The 22,968-nt window shown below is 41.8% G+C and overlaps 1 protein-coding gene across 1 annotated transcript in view; it reads left to right on the forward strand.

Annotated features, from left to right (window-relative positions):
- The window catches only part of PGAP6 (post-GPI attachment to proteins 6), a 33,932-nt gene extending 11,980 nt beyond the window's left edge, over positions 1–21,952 (forward strand). The window contains exons 4-13 of the mRNA XM_075179172.1: positions 163–296; positions 988–1,256; positions 4,351–4,667; positions 5,638–5,731; positions 9,549–9,672; positions 14,251–14,387; positions 15,188–15,366; positions 15,844–15,990; positions 16,386–16,502; positions 17,310–21,952. Of these exons, the coding sequence (XP_075035273.1) occupies positions 163–296; positions 988–1,256; positions 4,351–4,667; positions 5,638–5,731; positions 9,549–9,672; positions 14,251–14,387; positions 15,188–15,366; positions 15,844–15,990; positions 16,386–16,502; positions 17,310–17,606 (1,815 nt within the window). The 3' untranslated portion in view covers positions 17,607–21,952. The remainder of the gene's footprint in view (positions 1–162; positions 297–987; positions 1,257–4,350; positions 4,668–5,637; positions 5,732–9,548; positions 9,673–14,250; positions 14,388–15,187; positions 15,367–15,843; positions 15,991–16,385; positions 16,503–17,309) is intronic.
- Positions 21,953–22,968: the final 1,016 nt, after the last annotated feature.

A 22,968-nucleotide genomic window follows, 5' to 3' on the forward strand; every position in this document is an offset into this window, starting at 1 on the left:
CATCTATGGATTCTGCCGCTGTTTTTAATATGAGTCAGAATAATGCAAACCCACACACTTGGTTTTCAGTGCACTAGTAAAAATACATTAAAAAAAAAGGTGTGAAAATTGACGAAATATTGCATTATTTTTTTAGATATCCTTTTATTTATTTTTCTTCAGGGCCTTACAAGTTCATGTACGTACATATTCCAGCCAGAGCTGCTTGTTCTCCGAGAAGTGGACGTGCCTATCTTGCAAGCAGACATACCAATGCCGCAGGTTTTGGAACCAACAAGGAATCTGGCTCGCTTCAAGTAATTCACTTGTTATATTTCTTACGATGAACAAATTGGAGAATTCGGTGCTCCGATCATAAGGGAATAACAGTGACTGTCAAATGTCATTACATCTGATGGAACATAATTGATCTTTAACTCTCTACTCCCGCAATTAGCAGCTTATTATTTTCAATTCTCTTCCGCTGTAATTATAAATCACCTTATTGTAATCCTGTATTAATATATCTGTTTAGTTTGGGTTGTGCTCAGATTAAATTTAGATGATCTGAAAAGCGTACTGGCGCAGTTATCGTGGGTCTTGGCAAAACGGTGGAAAGTCATGCACGATATAATGACATCTTACTGCTGATGGTCCGAATAGCGTAGTTGTGTGGGCAACAGGATCGATAATCCCTACGCTGGCACAATTTTCAGAGCAGTTTGGAATGCAGTATGACCAAATTCTCTGAATGTGATAGTCTGATTCTCCTTACACCTCTGTGTTTGCAAACCATTTTGTTTGAGTGCGTCATGTAATCAACACGCAGGCTGCCATCAATCATTTGTATTTTGGGTCTGTCGTTCAATGCTTACGAGATAGGACTGTCAAAGGTTTATCAACGGCAAACAAAATGCACAACGGGCAGTATATTGTGATTTGTCATAACAATGTAATAGTCCATTTATTTTGTGTATATATATATTTATTTATTTTTTCGTTTGACAGGCTTTACGTCCCTGAGTATACCTCCAACCTGCAGCTTCGGCTGTCGAAATGTATTTCAAATAGTACTACAAATGTGTGCCCTTTAAGGGTGACCACGGGATCAGCCACTCAGCCGGACTCCACGCCCCTGCAGGTCAACTGCAGCGAAAGCGGGGACTGCAGTCTCCTCCTGCACTCTCCACCTTGGGAGAAGTGGTTAAACGTCATTGTGGATATGCCCCAGGAGACGAATGCCAGCGTGTCCTTCGAACTTGTTTACAACATCTCAGGTAGATGGTTCATCTCTGCTGCTCTTTCAGATACAAGGGTGAAGAACACGAGGATTTGTGAAACTACAGTCCCCAGCATGCTTTGCCAGTAGACAGCCAGCGCATAGCTGACAGGCCATGCTGGGAATCGTAGTTTCGCGAACCTCAGGAGAGTCAATGCTTGGCCAGACCTGACTTGCTGCTTTTTAAATAATGGGGAAGGTGCACAGTACAGAGTTATTGCTCCTTGGAGCTAAAATTGCATCTTAGCTTTTATTGTTCAAGTTCCACATTGTTAATTTTAATCACAACTCAAACTGCAAAAGGAAAGCAACAACAATGATGTTAAAAGTTACAATAGTTGACAATTGCCTGATTTGTAAATCTGAATGAGCCTACACATTAGGTTTACTGAGCGCCTTAAAAAGAAACGCAAGTTTCGCAGCTTTGTCAGTACCCGAGCGGTTTATCAGTTTTGACTGCACCAAACCAAATGTAGAAAATATTCTTTGTATTAAAGCTGATGATGCTGCAGCTGTTGGAGATTGCTCTACTGCTACCATGATATTGTCATTACCAGCTACAGTTTCTGAACCAATGTGCATTGTCCACCAGTCTATTGCTGCCACTGTTGACACAAATCGTGGTCAAACTAGAGGTCATTAAACGGGGTTGTTTTTACAGTGATAAGTTACTTCTTTCAACTGTCCTTCCTCTCTGAACTTGTAACACTTGTGATTAAAATCAGTTTGATTACCTGGACAAATTCTCCAAGAAATTAACTGCCCACATCCTGCCAGCAGCCAAATCACTCATAGCCCTTAATTGGAAAAAGACCTCACCTCCATCCCTTTTGGCTCTCAAGAAGCAGATTTGGCACGTGGCCGCTATGGAGGAGATTACGTACTACCTCCACGATAGAGGCCACGTCTTCAGTCAAGTCTGGGCTCCATGGCTAGCCGTGGAACACACCTTCCCCCCCCCCCCTCAACGCTCCATGTCCTCCAACCTGACCCATGTGCGATGACCCTAACTCTTCCCGACACATATCTCCCCCTCTGCTATAGGCTCAACACACCCTAGTTATCCTCTAAATACTTACAGTGCTTATCTTTGTGGTCCTACCGCCCACCCCTCCCCCACAATCCCTTTTGTTCCTACACCCATTTTATATTACTCTTTAAAAATGTAAAAACCGGTCATTTTTGTCTAAAGGTTTCCTAATATGCGATACACCACAATAACTGTTGTGATTTTACTGTGTATGCTACACAGTGTTATCGTTTTGCTGTCTGTATTTTCTTGATTGACCACTGAAAATAAAAAATTATAAAAAAAAAATCAGTTTGATTTAAATCGGCACAGCCTGGTGCAGAGTTCAGTATTTGTCGGAATTCTTTAGTAACAGCATTTGGCATTTGGGCAAATGATTAAACTTTGGATTCGCTTCTGTGAACCATCTACCCTGAGCCGTAGTAACCTGGAAGCAGCCTGTGGATACTGCCAGGAAAAATATTTTTTGTTTTGACTCCCTAGAAGTCATCCGAGGAATTTCCACGTCCCTGGTCCTTGACAAACAATCTCCACCGAGCAGAGTATAAAACTACTGAGCACTTTTTCAAGCTGTGCCGGCGGTATAAACACAAAGATAGTCAAGTTCTCGGGTCACGGGCGGCTCCCTGAGCTGACGTTGATTTGTCGAGTTCCAATATTTTACTAAATATGGTCTGATGGGTTTGTGTTGTTGCCCAAGATACCTTCCACAGAGGTGCAGAGCTGTATGTATTGTGCTGCTGGAGCAACCTGAGTTTCTTCAGGATACTCTGTAAGAAAAGTAATAGGATTCAAGTCAGGAGATTAAGGGGCTGGCGCTCGGCGGTACGTACACCAGTTGGCGTAGCATATCGTGTATTACATCGCTCTGCCCGTGACAGCGTGAGCGCACATATGCCCCTATGAAGTCTCACGCGGTTCTGGAACTGAGACCTGCCTGCTTCTAGACTGGCGAGACGGAAGGGGCGTTATAACGCTGGGCGACTTACAGTAAAGGGGGCGCTCACAGACCTGCAGAACACGCGTGTACGCCTGATGACTTGTCATAAAAGCTAGACGCATATGTTGCTGCTGAAGCACTTCGAAATGTATACAGCTCTGTGTGTAGGCAGAAATTTGCTATTTGTCTGCGTTTTTTAATTTATTTATTTTATGCGTAATTTACTCTCCTTTTGCGTCTAACCTCTGCATCATTCAGTGTTGCCTGAGCTGCTGTTTATGAACGTCGCAGAGTCACCCTGCTTCCGGGACCTCTCACCGGTACCGGACTATAGGCGGCTGCGTTAGGTTACGGTGTAGTGCCTAAAGCCATTTAATTCAAGGCCGTGGGAACCTGATTTGCTTTCTACGTAGCGTTAACATCGCATTGGTGGTCACAATGGATATCAAGTGACGTCAAAATGACATCCACGTGTCAGGGCAAGGGAGAGCCTGATTGGTTACGTGTTTAGCCCCTCCCACTCCATTCGCAAGGACACGACAGGAGTTGGTTGAGCTGAAACACTCTGTGCTGCTCTGAACAGCCTGAAGCTCTGATTGCCTACAGGTCGTTCTAGGCCGCGCTCGGTTCATCTCCTGCCTGTGGGTGTGTAACCAGCTTTGAAGAATAAAGGCAGTAGACGCTGTTACTCTGGAACACACCAAAAACAAATTAAAACCCCGATATCATATGTAGGTGCACCTGTTGATAATGATTTGGCTGTGATAATGGGTATTTTATACTGATTTATAGCCGTTGTGAGAGGGAGCACATCAACAAAACAAACAACCCTGATGCTATCAATACATGGCTGTAAAGCACAGATGGCAGACAGGAGGTTAGCATGGTGTCTAGTAAAAGCTGCAGGAGGGTGCCTACAAACCAATAAATGAGACTCAGAGGAGGGCTTACTCCTTTAACTGGCAGATGCTTCTTATTGCAAATTCTACGTTTAACCCGCCACTTGCTATACAGAGAACCGTTGGGTAGGGCTTGTTGCGCACAGAGCTCACTTTTCTTACATTTATTTATGTCAATTTTCTTCATGATTAAATATTGAACCCAGATGTATTTATTTTGCAGTCTGCAAGCCGGGAGCTTTAGGGTCGAGAACGCTACTTGCTTTCCTGAAGCATCTCTCCCTTTCCAATACCTCCTCTTCAAGAGATGGTAGTCAGCCCGCCAGCAATACCACTACTCCACCTAACGAGGGCAGCACCTCCTGTCTGCGCAAGTACCCAGTAATCCGAGATGACCTGGATGTGGTGTCTGTGAGATTCTACCCGGTGAACAGCCCGTCCGTCCCGGTGGTCCCCCAGCTGCCCAGCGTGGTGATGCTTAACCTGGATTCTGAGATGGACAGCGGCGGGATGCTGGTGGTGAACTTGAAGCTGAACAAGGTATGGGTTGTTGGCTGTCGCGTAGGGATAACAATGCGGTCACCTGCACACAGTGGAGGCAGCCATTTTGTTGGCTGAGCTAATAATGACAAGATGGAATCCCTCAGGGATATCACGTTCTTGGTGAGCTACCCTCAAAATGGCCGCCTCCACTGCGTGCAGACAACCAGTGCTGGTAACCGAGAACATTTCTGTGAGTTGCGTGCTTTTCAATTTATAAGGCCAAATACTTTTATTTTTAAATCAGATATTTTACACAGTTTGTGTTACTATACATTTTAAAAAAATAAAAATGGTTCAGAATGTGCATACTATAGATAACAGGCATGGGCTACAATAAAATGTCTGCCGTTTACCTCAGTTTTTATCTGCCTCTGAATACAGTTTGCCGCCATTCAGTGATTTGTGCAGAATTGGACTATTTATCTTTTGCTGTGATCCTGTGTTTTAATCTCCAGTAAAACAGGGTTACTCCATTGTAAGACAGGTGCTTTGTTCACCAGTTATTACTTGATAGCACCAAACATTGGTTCGGCCATTTTTTATTTTTTCATGATAAATAGGCCACTGGAGGACAGCACTTGTCATCACAGGCGCATCAGTTAAAATATACCGATATATGAACATAAAATAGACTCCCATCGTCTGGATGGTCTTTAGGTACAGGACATAGCAGCATGATACAAGCCGTAGAATATTATACTACACCAAGCCTGGATAAACTCTTGTCTCTTCAGGTGTCGTGAAACTACAAGTCCCAGCATGCTCTACCAGCTGTCAGTTGGGCATCTAGTGGCAGAGCATGCTGGGGCTTGTAGTTTCACAACACCTGGAGTGCAGCAGGTTGGCCAATCCTGTACTACACTCTGGCCGCAAGAGGCAGAAGGATAATATTGGAAGATGATTTTTCAGAACACTCAATAGTGTTCGAGAGACCCTAACTTGGTTTGTCTTGTGCCTTTTGTTTCAGACCGTCGTTGGCAGTGTGAATACCACCGTGATTGCGTGTCTCAGCGCAGGCGCGCCCGTTCTTACATTGAACTCCACGCAGAATTGCACAACAGGTAGATATGCCGTGTCACGTGTATAATATAGCGTGTGTATTTACATGTTAAATAAATTACATCACATACTTTGATACTTTAACAGACGCTGTAAAATTTTAACAGACTTTGTGTATCATAAAGTACAACGTGCTCCAGTGTCTCAGTGTAGGTCTAAGACCTGGTATCGTTATACTATCAGTCATTAACCTTTGACGAGCCCTGTTAGATACTTTTATACTCCCATCTTGTTTGGCAGCCAGTTTGTCCCCCTTGTAAGGGTATCACAAATGTATTCAATTATGTTGTATTTCGTTTTCCAAGGTCTACAAGCTGATCCCATGTGAAAAAAGTATATTGCACTTAAAATGGTTGTACTGCGTATCCCAGGGCTTTAAACGTCTTCACCAGGCACCACAGAGTCTTACACTCTCAGTCGGTGAAACTGAAAGACTTTGGGATATATTTACTAAACTGCAGGTTTGAAAAAGTGGAGATGTTGCCTATAACAACCAATCAGATTCTAGCTGTCATTTTGTATAATGTACTAAATAAATAACTAGAATCTGATTGGTTGCTATAGGCAACATCTCCACTTTTTCAAACCTGCAGTTTAGTAAATATATACATACCCCTTTGTGTACAATGCTGCCTAAAAATGTGTGCATCCAGAATAAATCCTATTAAGTTTTCTTACTAGCAATTTGATGCAAGGTCGGTTGTTTTGTTTTTTCACACTGTGGGGCATATTCAATTGGCTTTCGGATTCGCGGTAACGCGCCGGAACAGCTGCGAAACGTAATACACGTTACCGCATTAACGTGGATTTTCGTTCGCAGCCCATAGGGTTGCGAACGAAAATCCGCGTTAATGCGGTACCGTAATACCCGCAAGAACGCGCACTTTTTGCGGTAACGCGCGTTACCGCGAATCCGAAAGCTAATTGAATATGCCCCTGTGACTGTAATGTTTTGGACACATCGTTTTAGTTAACGCTCTTAAGTTCCGGTGTAAATTCGTGGTAGAGCGCACTTTGCAGCTATTACGCGTTAAACAATGTCCAATCCCGCTCGTAAATATTTGTTTAGTAAACCTAAAATATAATTATTATTACGATATAATAACTTTTATGAGCAAATAAAGAAGTTTTAAACTTCTCTTTACAGACACCCCTGTGTTTCATGTAATCACCTCACATACATGTCTGTCCCACATAATCGACACATCTCGCTCATTGACTTGAGTAACCATTTGTCCTTTATTTTTTGTCTCTAAAACACATTTTTGCAACATTTTTTTAATTATAAGAAGGTGTTTACTTGTTATGTGCAATCTTTTGACCTTTCCAGGTCAAAATTGAGCAAAAATGATTGAATTACACATATTCTTACCCGTGACATTTACAGCAGGTTTTTGGAACTGATTTGTTTGAGGTTTTTTTCGCATCCGTGTACGTTTTCCAAAGAAACACATTGTGCATTTAGTCAGATTCCCCCACAGTATGCTGTGAAAGACAGTTTACTCGTCATTACAATCTGCCCTCACAAGTTGTGCACTTTGTAACTTAAATCTCTGAACAACTTTAGATTGTGTGACGCCTGTATCGAAAACCCATGACGTGTGTTATTGCACTTTAAAAGTTCCCTCTACCTTCAGGAAATATTATTGTTCAGGCGGATTTGGTTTTTGGCGTTGTCCTTAGTTAGGACAACAGATAATCTCCGGTCTGTCTGTTGATACAGTTATGTCCACACCGTCTCTCTAAGAGAAAAGAAAACAGATCTGACATTGCCCAATGCTGTTTTATTTAACAGAATTACGGAACGCTTGCGTGGAAAAACAATGGATCACATCCTAATCTGAAATAGTTTCACCTCTAAAAAAAAAAACAACTTTTTTTATTTTTTTTTCGGGCAGATTGAATACCAGATTGTTACCTGTAGCTCTCTTACAAAACGACTTGCGTTTAACATTCTAATTAATTGATTACACTTCCCTGGGTCACAGGGTTCTCTGTATCTCTTATGACTTGGTCGTCTCTCATCAAAGAAGATATCTCAATCATTAGTAGACTTTAGGGATAACTGCAGGCATTGAAACTTGCCGGGGCGACTCCTGCACTAGACTGACAGGTATAGCCGGCTCAGTGACACCGTTCCCCTGTGTAATTAAAATGTGCAAGTATTTCGCCCGTGGGTAAACCTTTAATCACAGATCAGTGCGCTGGTTTCAGAGGAAGGGAGGAGAAGAAGGCGGTTGTAAAGATTGTTTGGGTCTACGGTGAGGTGTCAGGTAAATTATGCTAGCTAGTCACTATAAGGTGAGAAATAGACACAGGTCAGTGGAGTTTAACCTCTGGTAACTTGTAACTGTGTTGATCCAGAAGAAGACAAAACTAAACCCTTGTCTGACCGTTGGCTATTTAGCCTCACATCAAACAATATCGCTGAATCAACCTCCCCCCATAATGTCCTCTAGTCATTATACCTACGGACTCCATGTCTTGTAAGAAAAGCATCTACTCTGTTATTAATTATGTTAAGTAATTTAACATCTCCACCTCACTTGGTAAATAATGCCACCCTTACAGTAAAGAACCCTTTCCAGTGCTCATGGTGAGACCTTCTTTTTTTTTTTTTTTTTTTTTTTCTCCTTGCTGTGAAAAAAAAAAAAAAATTAGACAAAACATTGTATTGGTCTCCAATACATTTATTTATATGCATTAGGTCACCTATTAAGATGCACTTTTCTCCGAAGTAAACAATCTTAGTTTTTTTTTCTAAATGCGATCTATAATTTAGCCCTTCCATTCTGTTTATTAATGAGATTGCCGATCGATTTACTCTCTCTCGTGTTCCTATGTCCTTCTTGCAGCGAGTTCCCCAACACTGTCCCCCATATTCAAGATGTGTTGTAACTTGTGACGTCTACAATGGTACTAGGTCCTGCGTGATGTGCGGTTGTCCCTCTGTTTGTGCTTCCCAGGAATTGATTCATTTTGGCAGTCACTGTCTGGGTCATTATGTCAAGTAGTTCTCCTTCCTTAACTCTGTTTTCTCCAGTGTATGTGTCCGTAGCGTTGTTGTGGCCGTAGAATTGTTATCAGCAGGGCGTAGATGTGTAACCCTACCTCTATGTACACTAATTTCCACCTCCTATGGTGCGGCCCGGTTTGTCATTTTGTCTAAATCTTTCTGAAACAAGTTCCTCTCCTGCTCTGTGTTGATGATCCTACATAGCTTCGTACCCTCAGCACATATGGACACGTTACTTTCTCGGCCATCTACAAGGGTCACTGTGCTACATTACCCATTACCTGTGACCTGAAAACAATGTCCCAATTTCTGCCCATGCTTATTGTGGGAGGGGTAAAGTGCATGAGGCTTCGGTGATTGACAAATGAGTGTAAAGCCTTGCTCCTCAGTGACCCCCTTCCACGCACGGACACTGTTCCGTAAGACAGGTCAGTGGTTTTAGGCTAACAGAGGTAGCACATGGACACAATGTCTTCCCACACATTTTGGCTCTAGCAATTTGGTGTCTGCAGGCTCTGTTAGTTTATACGTAGCAGACGGTGTAAACGCTGAGTTGCTGTCGCACAATCTCTGACCGATTCTATGAACGGTGCATGCAGCATGTCGATGACCTTGTGGCAGTACCATAAAGGTTTGCAACTAATTCTCCTAATTCTCTGAAAAATTTTATTTTCTTTCCTCTACAGGAGTGTGTGTTTGTTTTGGTTTTTTTTTTTTGTGGGTTTTTTTTTGTTTGGTTTTTTTAAAGTAATTCCCACTGTGAATAATTAATAAACTTTTTTTTTTTTTTTTTTTTTTTGCAGATTTTTTTCAGGGCTATCCATTCAAATTGTCTGAGAGTAGAGGTGATTGGACCCACAATATCCCCTACCCAGAGACTGACAGATGGTATCTATCTATGCAAGTCCTGTGTTCCGGGGATGAGAGGTAAATACGCAGATCTGGTCATCCATTCTTTAGTATAAACTGCCTTTGATCTGCTTTTAAATACTGCATCTTGTCCATATAAACCGGGCACTTTGAGCTGCGGGCAACAATATCATTCATGTGGAGACATAACCTATAGTTACTGGTTTTCTGCACAGAGAACATTGACACTAAACATTTAGCCTTAGGAAGCTGCATAGATAGTAACTGTATCCTCTCATTGTAGAGGCATTAAGTCTTTCAGTGGCAACAAAATAAAAATCATTATAATAAACAATAAAAAACTACAACTGGGCTACATTTTAAAGTTTTGCTTACATTTAGGAAGTCCATTAGATTTATATCCATATACAAATTTGTAGAGAACCGTGCTGATTAATGTCTGCAGTAAAACATCCCACCGGAAGCACCAATATTGTTCTTATTGTCTTTCCAGATAAATCCATCTACTAAAAATTACAACCTATATCTATGTAAAGTACTTTTATCTTATCACCTTTCTTGAATGCTTAAAAGTACATTCTTACATTTGCTTAAAGGGACTTTGTTTGGGGAGGGAAATGGAGAAGGAAGGGACGCAGACAGTTTTCAGATTTGCCTCCCATTGTCCAACTTGTGCTAGACAGGTAAAAAGCTATTTGCCGATTGGTTTCTGTGGTTCATTTGCCCCTAAATACACTGATCATAAATGTGCCCTGTTGTCTCGCACAGAAATGTCTTTACCCAAAGATAGAACAACACATAAACAGGCTGTGTTTTCACATATAGCTTTCTGTGCACAACATAACTGAAGAAAGAAAAACGACGGTGTCTCTAAATAAAAATTGCACTTAAAAGTTGCTCACCCTTTTTAATTATAGAAGGAAAGGGGGGCAGCAGACGTAGGTGAGGGAGCAATATATTTATTTCAGAAATAGTTTGTTCATTATAAAATATGATTTTCATCCTGCCACTTTGTAACGCCTGTTTGGTTTCCCTATTGTTTTTTGTTAAAGAAATATTTTATCCAAATGTCAATATGACAAGGTGTGGGCACATGGTGTTACTGCAATGTTTGTTTGCTTAACATTCAAAGAGCCTTTGATTGTATTCCCTAATGTAAATAGAAGTACGTGTAGCTAAATGTTAAGCTTAAAAACCTTTCGCTCCTGCTTTATACCAATAGATGTGCTAACAATAGTTCTTTTCTGGGTAAAAGAGAAGGGGGGGGGGTTAGTAGAAAATACAGAACATTTTATCGAAAAGGTTGGTCTTGTTTTTAAACAATGTGGTACATTAACCAGATTTGGGGCATAGGGATAATCAGCCCCCGAGGTTGCGATAGAGAAGACTGGCACTATTCTAGAAGACCAGGTGCTGTAGACACGGTATACATGCGATCAGTGTGTTAAACAACCCATAAAAGGACAACTCAACCTTTTTTGGTTGGCATTACCACTTACTAATTACATCTTCACTGAGCTGCTATTTCCTAATGATGGCGCCTCCGGAATGTTAGGCTGAAACAGTTTCCTCGAATATCCTCTCTCAGTATAGCACCCTGAAATCTTTCCTGTTCACCCCTTTAAAGTGCTTGTGGGGGGATGGTGTGTGTGATCATGCCTCCCTCAGCCGCGTCCCTCGATCCCTCAACTTTCGGCCGGATTTGTCAGGCGAACAACAGACCCCTGGGAAAGACGGCTAAATAGGTAATGCAGCGGTTCCCAAACTGTACGCCGCGGCTCCCAGGGGTGCCGCGGCGCTGTCACTGGGGTGCCGCGGGCCAGACACTGAATGACGTCTGTAACAAGCTGCGGGAGAGAGGAGGCTGCTGGGTCCCTGCGTCCGGCGGATTGGTAAGTTCCTGTTTTCTTTATTTTTTTCTAGGGCTGGCGCGGGGCAGAGGAGGGGGACAGCGTGAGAGAGGGCAGAGGAGGGGGACAGCGTGAGAGAGGGCAGTGTGCCTGGATGCAGAGGGGGCATTTTTGCATACAACTAAATAAGTATTTCTGTCGTGACCTAAATACTTATTACAATTTTTTGACCCAACTACTTCTAAAACAGGACTGCTCAGTAATTATTTTGGAGGGGTGCCTTGAAAAAATTTGGAGACTCTAAGGGTGCCACGAACTGAAAAAGTTTGGGAACCACTGAGGTAATGCCCTGGGCACCCTTGGTAGGGTTTTTTTTTCTCACCCTACTTGGGAGTGCAGCTACACATATAGGCAGGGACTTGTATTTACAGAATACACCCTAACTTTGTTGGGTATGCACTTTAGCAGAGTGTAGCCGATGGGCTATGCACGGAACCAGTGTCGGACTGGGACATGAAGGGCCCACCGGGGGAAATGCAGCGGTAGGGGCCCACTACAATGGGGTGTGGCCAACTGTAAGAGGGGTTGTGGTCAGTCATTAAAGGGGATGGGGTCAGGCCATGGAGGACAACGTATAGCACCTTAGTATGGTCCATAAAGAAAAAGAGGACATTTGCAGTGAGGAGCCGCGAAGGAAAAGACAGAAGAGAAGAAAGAAGTCAATAGGAAAGTAAGTGAAGGGGAGCAAATGCAGCATGGAGGGCACTGTGTGAAACAGGGGAGACAGGGAAAGGGGAGGGATGAATTGAATACAATCAATCATCATCAGCTATTTGTGTGCTGTCCATTCTTTGTGGTTAGTGTTCTCTCCCCTCATAGTGTACACAGAAAACAAATGCTATACTACAGTACTAGAGATCAACCATTCATCATATGAAAACCACAATATAAGGGTATAGACTAAAAATTAATATATCCATGAAGCACTATGGAGACCACAAAATTATTAGCATAAAAATATATGCACATTTAAAATATTACATAAATCTAATTACACTCTAGACACTGGCAAATAAAAACAGGACTCTAAAAAATGATCTACCCACAAAATGTACACTCAATAATAATCCAATGCCACTACAAAGGACAAAAGCAAAACATTAATATTAAAGCATATAGCAGATGCAATCCTATAAGGACCTAACTGTCTGAATGTGTTTTATTCTGATTAAGATATGCTTCTATAGGGAATAGAGTCCCACAATTGATTGAAAACAAATAAACATGGAACATGATATAAACAGTGAATTTGGTTACTAGTTTATTAGGAATCCATTCATTGGTCAGCTGCAATAGGATCCTTTTATAGAGGCACTGAAGACGTATATTGCAATGAAGCCATTCTAATTTATCTCCCTCCCTCCGAGGTCACACAGTGGAGAGCTCTAGAGAAGTTTGCACGATTTATTACACTTACTGATTACACGGACTCACACTGCAGTTAGGATGGCAACTTTATGACTACAGGACGCCTGCAACTACAGCAGAAGGAGTAATCTGAGATCTGTGTCACTGTGAAGCATTTCTGCCTCTCTCTGTCTCAGGAGCAGGAAGTGTTCTCACGTGCTGGCTGTAGGCAGGGATTAGTTTGACAGTCTCCGTTTCATATGTAGACTGACCGCAACTCGGTAATTCTCTGCTCTGCCTCACCAACAAAGAGGGCGGGGTTATCAGGCAACAGGGCCTCCCGGGGGATACCCCGGCTCCCCGGCAGGCCAGTCCGACACTGCACGGAACTACATGCTGTCCCTTTTGATACTGTACAGGTAACTGCAAGATACGCCGCTGGATGGTGTATCTAACCAACTGAACAAGTTAGACAGGGTCTTGTTTTGGCAAAATAGACCGTCTTTCCTTAAATTTCTAAGTTTAATTATTAAAAGCATTTTGAAAAAGGCCCTTTTTATCCTTTAAACCTCTGACTTTATTTAGCCATTATACATTTTTTATATTTTTATTATGGTATAGTCTTCTGTCCTCTAGGCTTTTGTGCATCATACTCTCTCCCCCCTCTCTCATGTTTAGAGTACAGCTGAGGTGAGAGTATCTCTCCCCGTCTCTCTGCTGTAATACGTATGGTGTTCGATGATTCGAGTTCCACCATCTCTGTCCTTAAATTGTATTTATTTATTCCTTTTTTGAGGCAGAAGTAGTGGATAGCGGAGACCCGAGAAACTACAATAGCGGAGATAACTTATGTGATTCAGAGCTTTCCAAGTGACAGTGTAAACCCTGCAAAATAAATTCCGTCGTACATTCGTTGCTTCTTGTCTCTGTGAAATATACAGAGCCACCAGTGGGCGTGACCAGTATGCATGGGGGCGTGGCTATAATTTTAAACTGTGCTAGGCTGCTCTCCAATACTTCCTATCCCCATAATATACATGGGCAATGCTGCATGCACTACTGTTAGGTGCACGCAGCTCTCCCTTTTCAAGCAGAGCTGTGTGAAGCGAGAGCAGGGTCCAGCCACCTCAATTATACAGTGCCCAGGCTTGGAGGGGGGTTTCCAGGCACTAGGTAACCCTCGGTTTGCCTATGGAGTGGTAGATAATACTAAACTATAAGTCCAGGCAGGTTCACAAGCAGCACTTACAAAAACATGTAGGCTCTGAGATTAGGGGAGTAAATACTATATAAAAAAAAAATTATGAAAAACTGTTTCATGTTGCTTTGTTCAATGTTTATACAGAATGTGACGCCCTTGATATTTGTATTTTCCCAGCGTATGCCAGCAGCAGGTCCCCAGGGTGATAGTAACGGCGTATCTCAGTCCTTGCCTGGACGACTGTGGTACCTATGGAGAGTGTCGGCTGCTACGAAGGAACGGGTTCCTCTATGCCGCCTGCAGCTGCAAAGCAGGTGAGAATCGTCCGGAACGTCGCACTTACTCTACGTCGCCAAAATTCAGGTTACGTCGTCCTGTAATAGATTTATTAACGATGTTACCGTGCATTGGGAAAAAATCTTCCTACATGGTGAAAATTCCAACTCTGATATCTTTATTTATGAGACGCTCCTGGAATTTTAGCACATTAATTTGCAAATGTTTTTTTGTTTGTTTTTTTGTTTTAGCCTGTTTTTTTTATTTTAGATTTAGTGAAAGTTTTTAATGAGATCCATTTATTTTCAAACACCTGAATTCAGGTTGTCACCAGTTTCGCTCGTTCTATTGTAATTCCGGGTAGATCTAAGTAAACTTTTTGCGCAATTTATAGTGACAAGTTAGCTGTACTTACCCTATAGATGAAATACTTCTGAGCGTTCTATCCAATGACCTTCAGAATGTACCCATAGTCCTCTAGTTGGATTTCCCAGCATGCCATACCAAAATTTGGCAAAGTCACATTTCAGTGATTATTATTTTATGACTGGATTGATGCAGTTTGTACTGTAACATATATCATCTTATAGCGAAAGTGAATTTATTTATGGTTGCATGTCAGGTAATGCAGCCTACATAGAAAAATGATAACTAGGTTGATGGTGACTGACCAGCAGAGGGAGACAAAGCAACATTAAAGTGGACCTGTCGTCTCCACACTGGAGGCAGCCATGTTTTTGGTTGAACCAATAGCCGTAAGAATGCAGCCATTTAGCCGGTTGGTGGTTGTGTCGGCAGAATCTGATTCTTTCCCATTTGCTGTGTGTTTGTCTCCCAGGCTGGGCCGGCTGGAGTTGTACAGATGACAGCAACGCCCTGTCCGTAGCGCAGCAGTTAACGGCCACACTCCTGCTAACCCTCAGCAACCTGCTGTTCGTGCCCACCATCATCGTCGCTGTTTACCACCTGTATTTTGTGGAGGCCGCCGTCTACGCCTATACCATGTTCTTCTCCACGGTACGTGCACGAAGGGTGCTTGTCCTGGGATCTCTACGTTCTAGCCTGTATGTTGCACGTATGCTATGCGTTTACACCAGGGGTAGGCACTTGCTTACTGGTAGCTTGCCAACTTTGATGAACTACAAGTCTCAGTATGTCTTTCCAGCCTGGTATGACTGAATTGGTGTCTTTAAAGCATCGTCTGAGGATATGTTTTGGCTTGAACACCATATGTGAGTGTGACGTTGTTGTGTGACCCCTAAAGAGGCGGCTCCCAAAAGTGATTTGCCTGTCTGACAAGTACAGATTTGAAACCCCACATAAGTTTGTGACACACGGATGAGAACTTTTATAATGGCATTCTTATTATTTAATACAGTAAGGCGAGCAAGGTGTGTTTGCATGTGTAATATGAAGCGAATGGCCGAGAGAGGGGGAGGGGGGGTAGATGCCTGAATCCTTTGCTTCACATGGCGTTCTGCGTGGCTCTTTCAGTTCTATCACGCCTGCGACCAGCCCGGGGTAACGGTCATGTGCATCATGGACTACGACACTCTGCAATTCTGCGATTTCTTTGGATCCGTCGTCGCCATCTGGGTGACCATACTGTGCATGGCCAGACTGAAGAAGACTGTCAAATATGTAAGTGATTAATTATCTATTTAAGTAGCACATTTGTCCTCTTAAACAATAATTTTACTTCTAGTGCATTCTATTTCTTTCCTGTTTAAATAGTTTGATTGTTTGTTTTTGTGTGTTTGTGTGACTTTTTTATAAAAGATAATTGTTCAAAAAAAATGTTCCCGGTCTCTCCCACTCACTGCCTGTCCCACTCTTTCTTCTTCTCTAACCGCAGTATGACCTATAGTGTCGCCAACTTTCCCATAAGGTATAATGTCAGCTGATCTTACAACTAGTAATTTTCTGTCTAGTCTCATTGCTAGATGGACGGGGCAGCTGAATCTGATGTTGGGTGACTGTTTCGAAGGATTTGCACTGGCTTTGTGTAACCCAGTTCTTCTCATTGTGCTGTTTAGGTGCTATTTATGCTGGGATCACTGGTGATTGCAATGTCCATGCAACTTAACCGCAGAGGAATATGGAACATGCTGGGACCCTGTCTATTCGCTCTGATAATCCTGGTGATCGCCTGGGTAATGTCAACATTCCGTCTACGGAACCTTTATCATCTTCATTCCTGGCGCATGGAACCTGCCACTTTCCAGCCAGATAGATAGAATCTGCTTACACTTTGAACATGGCCTCTGTTCTCCGCTCAGCGGAGTATTGGGTCATGCGGGAAATGGATTCTGAAGCACAGACCGAGCGTTGGTTATCCTTCGCCAGTAACATACCTTAGATCTGCGGAATATGAACTGTCCTTTTATTCATATTCATGATTAACACAAGTTTAGTAAATATATATCTTGTATATATCTTAGCTTATATATCTTATATTTATATCTTAGCCTATGTATCTTATATATATCTTACGGAAGGTTCCTGTTTGAAACCTGGCCGTGACCTTAGGTTGCCTCTGACAATTTGTAGTTTCTGACGTTAAGGAGGTCTGTGACTTTGGAGTAGTTTTATTCTAAAGAGTACAGTGACTCTCATGAAAAAAATATCAGTACCTAAATAAAAGAGAAGTGTATGTTATTTACTAAGAGTGGTGTCAGACGGGCGTTTTACCAGCTACAAAGTCGCCAGCGATCATTGCCGCTCATTTGCCGAATGTAGTGAACGGGAAACACCCTGCCCCTGTCGTATGGATTCGATTACACTCGGTAATGCTACACGCAGCTACCATGTGATAAGATAGCAGCGTTCCTCTAAAATACGTTGGCATGGAAGCGACTGGGCGCCGTGAATGCCGTCTGACGCCCCAATAAAACAGAGTTGACAGCTTATTTACTTTATTAACCGTTTCCTAACCCCTTAATCTCTCTTCTCCATTCCAGACCATCCGAGGAGTGAAGCGTCGCCATTGTTACCCACCTAGCTGGCAGCGCTGGGTCTTCTTCCTCTTACCTGGGGTATCCTTGGCTCTCATCGCCATCTCGGTCTACGTCTTTGCAGAGACGAGCGCCAACTACTACTACACCCACAGCCTCTGGCACATGATGGTGGCGATCAGCGTCACCTTTCTGCTCCCGCCGCGCGAACGCAGCAAGAAATCCTGGGAGTGGTCGAAGTTGCTGGACTGCGGGTATAAGATCTGTAAGGAAGATCGCGAGGAATTGTACGTGGTGGCCTGACCCGCCCTCCGAATCCCATCCTAGAGCCAGTCACTTTAAATCCGTGCTCTTGCACTTTAATCACTGTATTTTGTTTTGTTTTGTTTTTTTGTAGTAGAAGACCGGAGGAAAAAAGTAATCAGAACACAAGGAATTTAGGTCTACTTTCTATTTAATATACAATAAATCGAAAGGCCGCTAACTGAAAATCAGCCAGTTTTATTCTTTACCTCCGTGAGGGATAGTGACTGTAACGTTCTGATGAAGCCTCGTTTTCTCTGGTTCCGACCACTGATATTGGTGCTGGAGTATCTATCACCTGTGAATCGCACACAAGCTATCGGCCTGGTTGCCATCTGTTTATTTGCATTGCACAGAAGCAAGTAGTAGATTTCTTGAGAACCTGAAATAAAGGATTATTTTTGGCTGCATATATCCATGCCTTAACTAGACCTCCTGCAGTGACTCACGAATGTGGATAATAACTTTTGAATCCCAAGTTGTAAGTTTTTTGTTTTTTTTTTCCCAGGGTTTCCTGCAGAGTATGGGGGGTATTAAGCAATAATTCCTAAGTTATGGAATAAATTGGACCTGGAAGTTGCCCAGTCAGGTTCAGTGTGTTTTTGTGCAAGGACATTGTTTGGAGTATAGTTTTTATTACATATTCCCGTTCCACTTGCAATAATGTTTTGATCCAAATATGCTGAAATTGTATAGTATTCGCTTGGTATATCCCTCTCCCAAATAGAAAAACTGTGGGAATTCCATCCCAGGCAACACCGCAGGTTGGGAGAATTCTCCCACGTCACGTTTCATGAACCTGTGTTGACAGCCAGGGAGTGTGGATGGTTTCATGTGAAGCTCAGTGTTGTGGTCTCCGTGCAATTCGACGCAGCCGTTGGAAGTTCAATTCTTTTTTTCCGTGAGCTCTCGCAGCGCTGACAGTGAGGTGCTGCTCGTGGAACCACCACAGTTCTGCTATTTGGAACGTTGGTTACAAAAATAGATTTTTAAGAGTGGAGTTGACCTTTTAAAGTATCCCTGTCTATTTACTGTACCCCAGGTCAACTAAATAACTAAATCTGCCTGACGAGATTCCAGGAAGCTAAAAAAAGAGAGGACACTACTTACCTAAAGTTTTCAGGGAGCCTGTACATGCCAATAAATAACAGTCCTCTGATGGTGCAACATACGTTTAATAAATAGATACGAAGATCTCTAATAGATGACATCGCCAGTGTGTGTGTATGGGGTCTGTTATCCAGAGTGCCTTATTACGTGTGTCAGGAATGACCCTCACGGCCTGGCATCAATATGAAATGGTTTAGCAGCTCTCCTCACAGTGTCTGTAGAGGAAGCAATGAATGATCATACCTATGTGTATAATACCAAAAAGCAGAAATTACTTCCTGTTTGTTGGAACTTTCTGGATAACATAATTTGTGGATAAGAGATCCCATACTGTGTATTTTTGCCTTTTGTACGAATTTATTGACTTGTATGCAGCCTCTTGTGACTTTTACTAAGCGTTCATTTTCTTCTGTAGTTACCTTCAATGTCTTCTGGTAGAGTCGTTCGGTTCTGTTGCCGCGGGATACGTCACGGCTGTTCTGAGCTCTGCATTGTTCACAGAATGCAGCTGTCGTATCCCACGGCAACACACACCCTTCTCTGCTTGATATAGACGGGGTGTTGAAGAGCACACAGGGAGGTAAGGTGGCAGTCGGGTGCATACAAGTCAACAAGTGAAAGTTATTTGAAGGTGGAAACTACTTTATATGATGCTAAACAAGGATTGTGTTAATCACTTTCACAAATATATTTTAATATGTTTGGGTAGCTGAAAATATAGAGAGCAATAGCTTGTTTGCATTACCATAGAAAATGTAAAAATAATAACAGAGATTAAAACCTCTGTTCTTTCAGGCATGTGACATTTTTAATGTATATTTGTGAATGTTATTAGCTCTTGCGGAGATTTTAAGCGACATAAGTTGCAAATGACTCACGATTTTTGGTAAGTCTTGCTGAATATTTTTAGAAAGATACCCAGATGTCTCTTAATTGAAAAAAAAATATTGTTTTTTTAAGTCTTCGACCCTAGTCATAATATGACAAAATAGCCCAATGTTGGCTAACCTGTGACACTCCAGGTGTTGTGAAACTACAAGTCCCAGCATACCCTTCCAGCAATAAGCTGCTATATATTGGCAAAGCATGCTGGGACTTGTAGTTTCACAACATCTGGAGTGTCACAGGTTAGCCAACACTGAAATAGCCTAATGGAGCAGGCAAATATGAACTAATTTTTACATGGACTTTTGCAAATAAGTTGTTTTTTTTCAGAGCCTCAAATAGAACCAAAGAATGAGAATATGCAAGTTACTGCAATGTATAGATTACACGTCGTTTTGTAAAAGTTTTCTACATGTTGGTGAGGTAATACATAGATCTATCTGGTCGCCCCATCAGCAATGTATTTATAGAGGTTCCTGTGTCCGGGTGCTTTATTGTGTATAGGCTTTAGTGAGCAGAAGCCTGGTTTGTAAAATAGGTTCCTGTAGCTTTGATTACGTTTGTGTGTAATAAGGATTTATTTCTATACCTGGCATTCGTCGCTGCTGTTTACAACATCCGTTTGTCTCATTTGCACTACTGTTTGTAATTTTAAAGTGCTCACAATTTTGACATGTTCCCTTTTAAGTGCACTCCTCACTGGCTCTGAGGAAGGCGGCCATTTTGTGACCTTTACCAATGTCTAGGAGAATGCAGCCTGTCAGTTCATTAGGAGTGAGGTCACTTGCTTAGTTAATTGATAGGTTGTATATTTGTCCAACCCACAAAATGGCTGCCCCCACCGTGAGTAGAAAACTGTTTCCTTATACAGCCTCTTGGCTTATGTTTTGTTGCAGTACCAAGTTCTAATCGTTCATGTTTTATTAGTTTATTGTTATAAGACTATGCAGTTTTCCATTTTTAATTTTCTCATTCACACCACTCACGAGCATGAAGTCTGGTGTATTTGCGACACAAATCCATTTCTCGTCTTGACTATGCAAAATCTATGACACAGTGGCTTCTTCGCCATGCCTAGGCATACAGTGGCGGCCATCTTTAGTCTTGGTTCCCTGCCAGTACTATTTGTGCACCTGAAAGTTGTTTGTTTTTGTTTATTTGGTTTTTTTAAGTAAAAATAATCTCCTCCTAGCTATTCACAGAATATTTTACGATGTTTGGTTTTATTTCCAAAGTTTTTAACCAGCAATTTAAATTTTTGGCCAATCTTGAAAGAAAATGCTGAATGTTTTCAGGTTTCAGCCGTTGTATGTTACACTTGTTGCCTTGCCTGATAATGCAAGTAAGGACCGAAGGTCTACTAGATTTTACTCGCCTTAAAAGGTTTGTAAACTTGGTTAATTGTCTATCACAGAGGAATGTATTTGATAGACATACCTGGGTGTATGTTACTTGGTGCAGACTGTGAGCAAAACTGGGCTCTCTATCTGCCACAATGTATTTGATCTTTTCTGGGCACGCCCCCCAGTGATGTCACACATCCCTTGCCAGTAGGCCACTCCCCTAAACTGTTGAGTCACGCCTGAATAAGACTGACAGGAGGGCTTTGGTTGGCGCTGATGGGATTATGCCAACTCTACTGATTTGTTGAGCTCCCCAAGTCGTTCCTTCGGGCGCCTCTGTTTTACAAGATCTCTGTAAATCCACAAAAACACAGATCATGGCATTAAAATAGGACTAGCAGCCTACCGTTCATTTCTGGTGGGTTAAATCTTTTCTTACCATTATTTGGTTTGATTTGAAATAATCGCTTAATAAGTGCAATGGTCAGAGATCATTTTAATCTTCATTTCTGTCTTTTATACAAAAGTGTGTCCTTGATGCACATAGGGACCATCTTGCTCTGCTTTTATTTTTGGCATTCGTCTCAAAAATTGCAGCCTTTGAAAACAGCTGAGTCCCAAATGCTTTATAGATATTAATTCCGTTTGCTTTAGATTAGACGTCTGCAAACAATTTACTTTTTTACTCTAATTTTCTGGTTTTCTTTTGTTCTAAATTATTATCTTTTAATTTATTTGTGTTTTTTGTATTTAGAAGAAAAGTGCATGTTTTTTATAATTGTACTTTTCTGGGTTCTGAGAGTGGTTACTAAATTGATTAAATGTTGGTGTTTTCCATATGCAAATGTTACTGATCTACCAAAATGACAAGTCAGAAGTATGTACAGTGGAAAACTGATTTGATGAATTGGTCTTTTCTAATCTTATAAAGTACAATATAATGCAATGACGAATGCAGTTCCTTTTTGAATTGTTTGTATTCTGTTTATTAAAAAGGAATTTTAATAATCCTGTGATTCCAACTCTGCATTTTTTTTTTATTTTTTTTTGTTTGTTGCTTGACATAAAAAAAAAAATCGGCTTGATAAGTGCCGATGTGTGTAAATATTTAAGGTTAATTATACATTACATTTCTTAAAGTGTTTATTATACTGATTAATTGCACAGAAGTAATGTGTTTTTGTATTAGGTAGCTAAATTAGGGTATAAATGTAAGAACATTATGTTTACATCTGGTTAAAACTTTTGTGGCCTAAATTAATATTTCATTTCCTTTTAACTTTACTGTTATATTTGTTTAAATTAACATAAGTTATGATGTATTGGTTATGGTGCCTTTAGAATATCAGTAACATAATCTATAGCATACTGTGCTTTTGCAAAGAGAATGATGGGGATAGCGCGAGAACCCGTTTTATTTGGCTATTTTGTGCCTGACATAATTTTCTTGTACCTTTTTCTGTGCAAGTCCTGAGCGCAGTTGGTAAGTTGTCCATCTCTTGACTCGTACCTCCCAACCGGTCCCGATTTAGGTGGGACAGTCACGATTTTTGTCTGGAACGGTGGGAAATTAGGGAGGCCTGTTCACCGTTGCCCTGCATGGCAAAGCAGCAATGAACGGTTGCCGCGGGTGTTGGACCGATGTGTCTTCTGTGGACGTTCCGGAGACCCATCAAGCTGAATTGAGTCTCTGGAAGACCCGAGAAGGTTAGTGTGTGAATTAAGGAAGCAAATAATACCTGTCCAATCAGATGGCACCTTCACTCCCACACCTCCGTTCAACGCATTCTTGATTTTTTTTAATCCCTAAGCACCTACCAGTGCCTGGTGGGCTCCTGCTGCAAAGATATCTCAAAACAATTTAAGGTAACAGAGAGAATGGACCTCTCACGTTACTACTACTCAGGCTTAAGGCTCTGTGTACACTAGTGTAAATCATGCGTTAAAGAACTACACTTGCTGTGTAGTTCATGTGCATTTCTCTTGTGAATTAACGTGTTAAACCCAGTGCAAACACCCGTATG

Source organism: Mixophyes fleayi, chromosome 7 (genome assembly GCF_038048845.1).
Source record: "Mixophyes fleayi isolate aMixFle1 chromosome 7, aMixFle1.hap1, whole genome shotgun sequence".
Lineage (NCBI taxonomy): Eukaryota > Metazoa > Chordata > Amphibia > Anura > Limnodynastidae > Mixophyes > Mixophyes fleayi.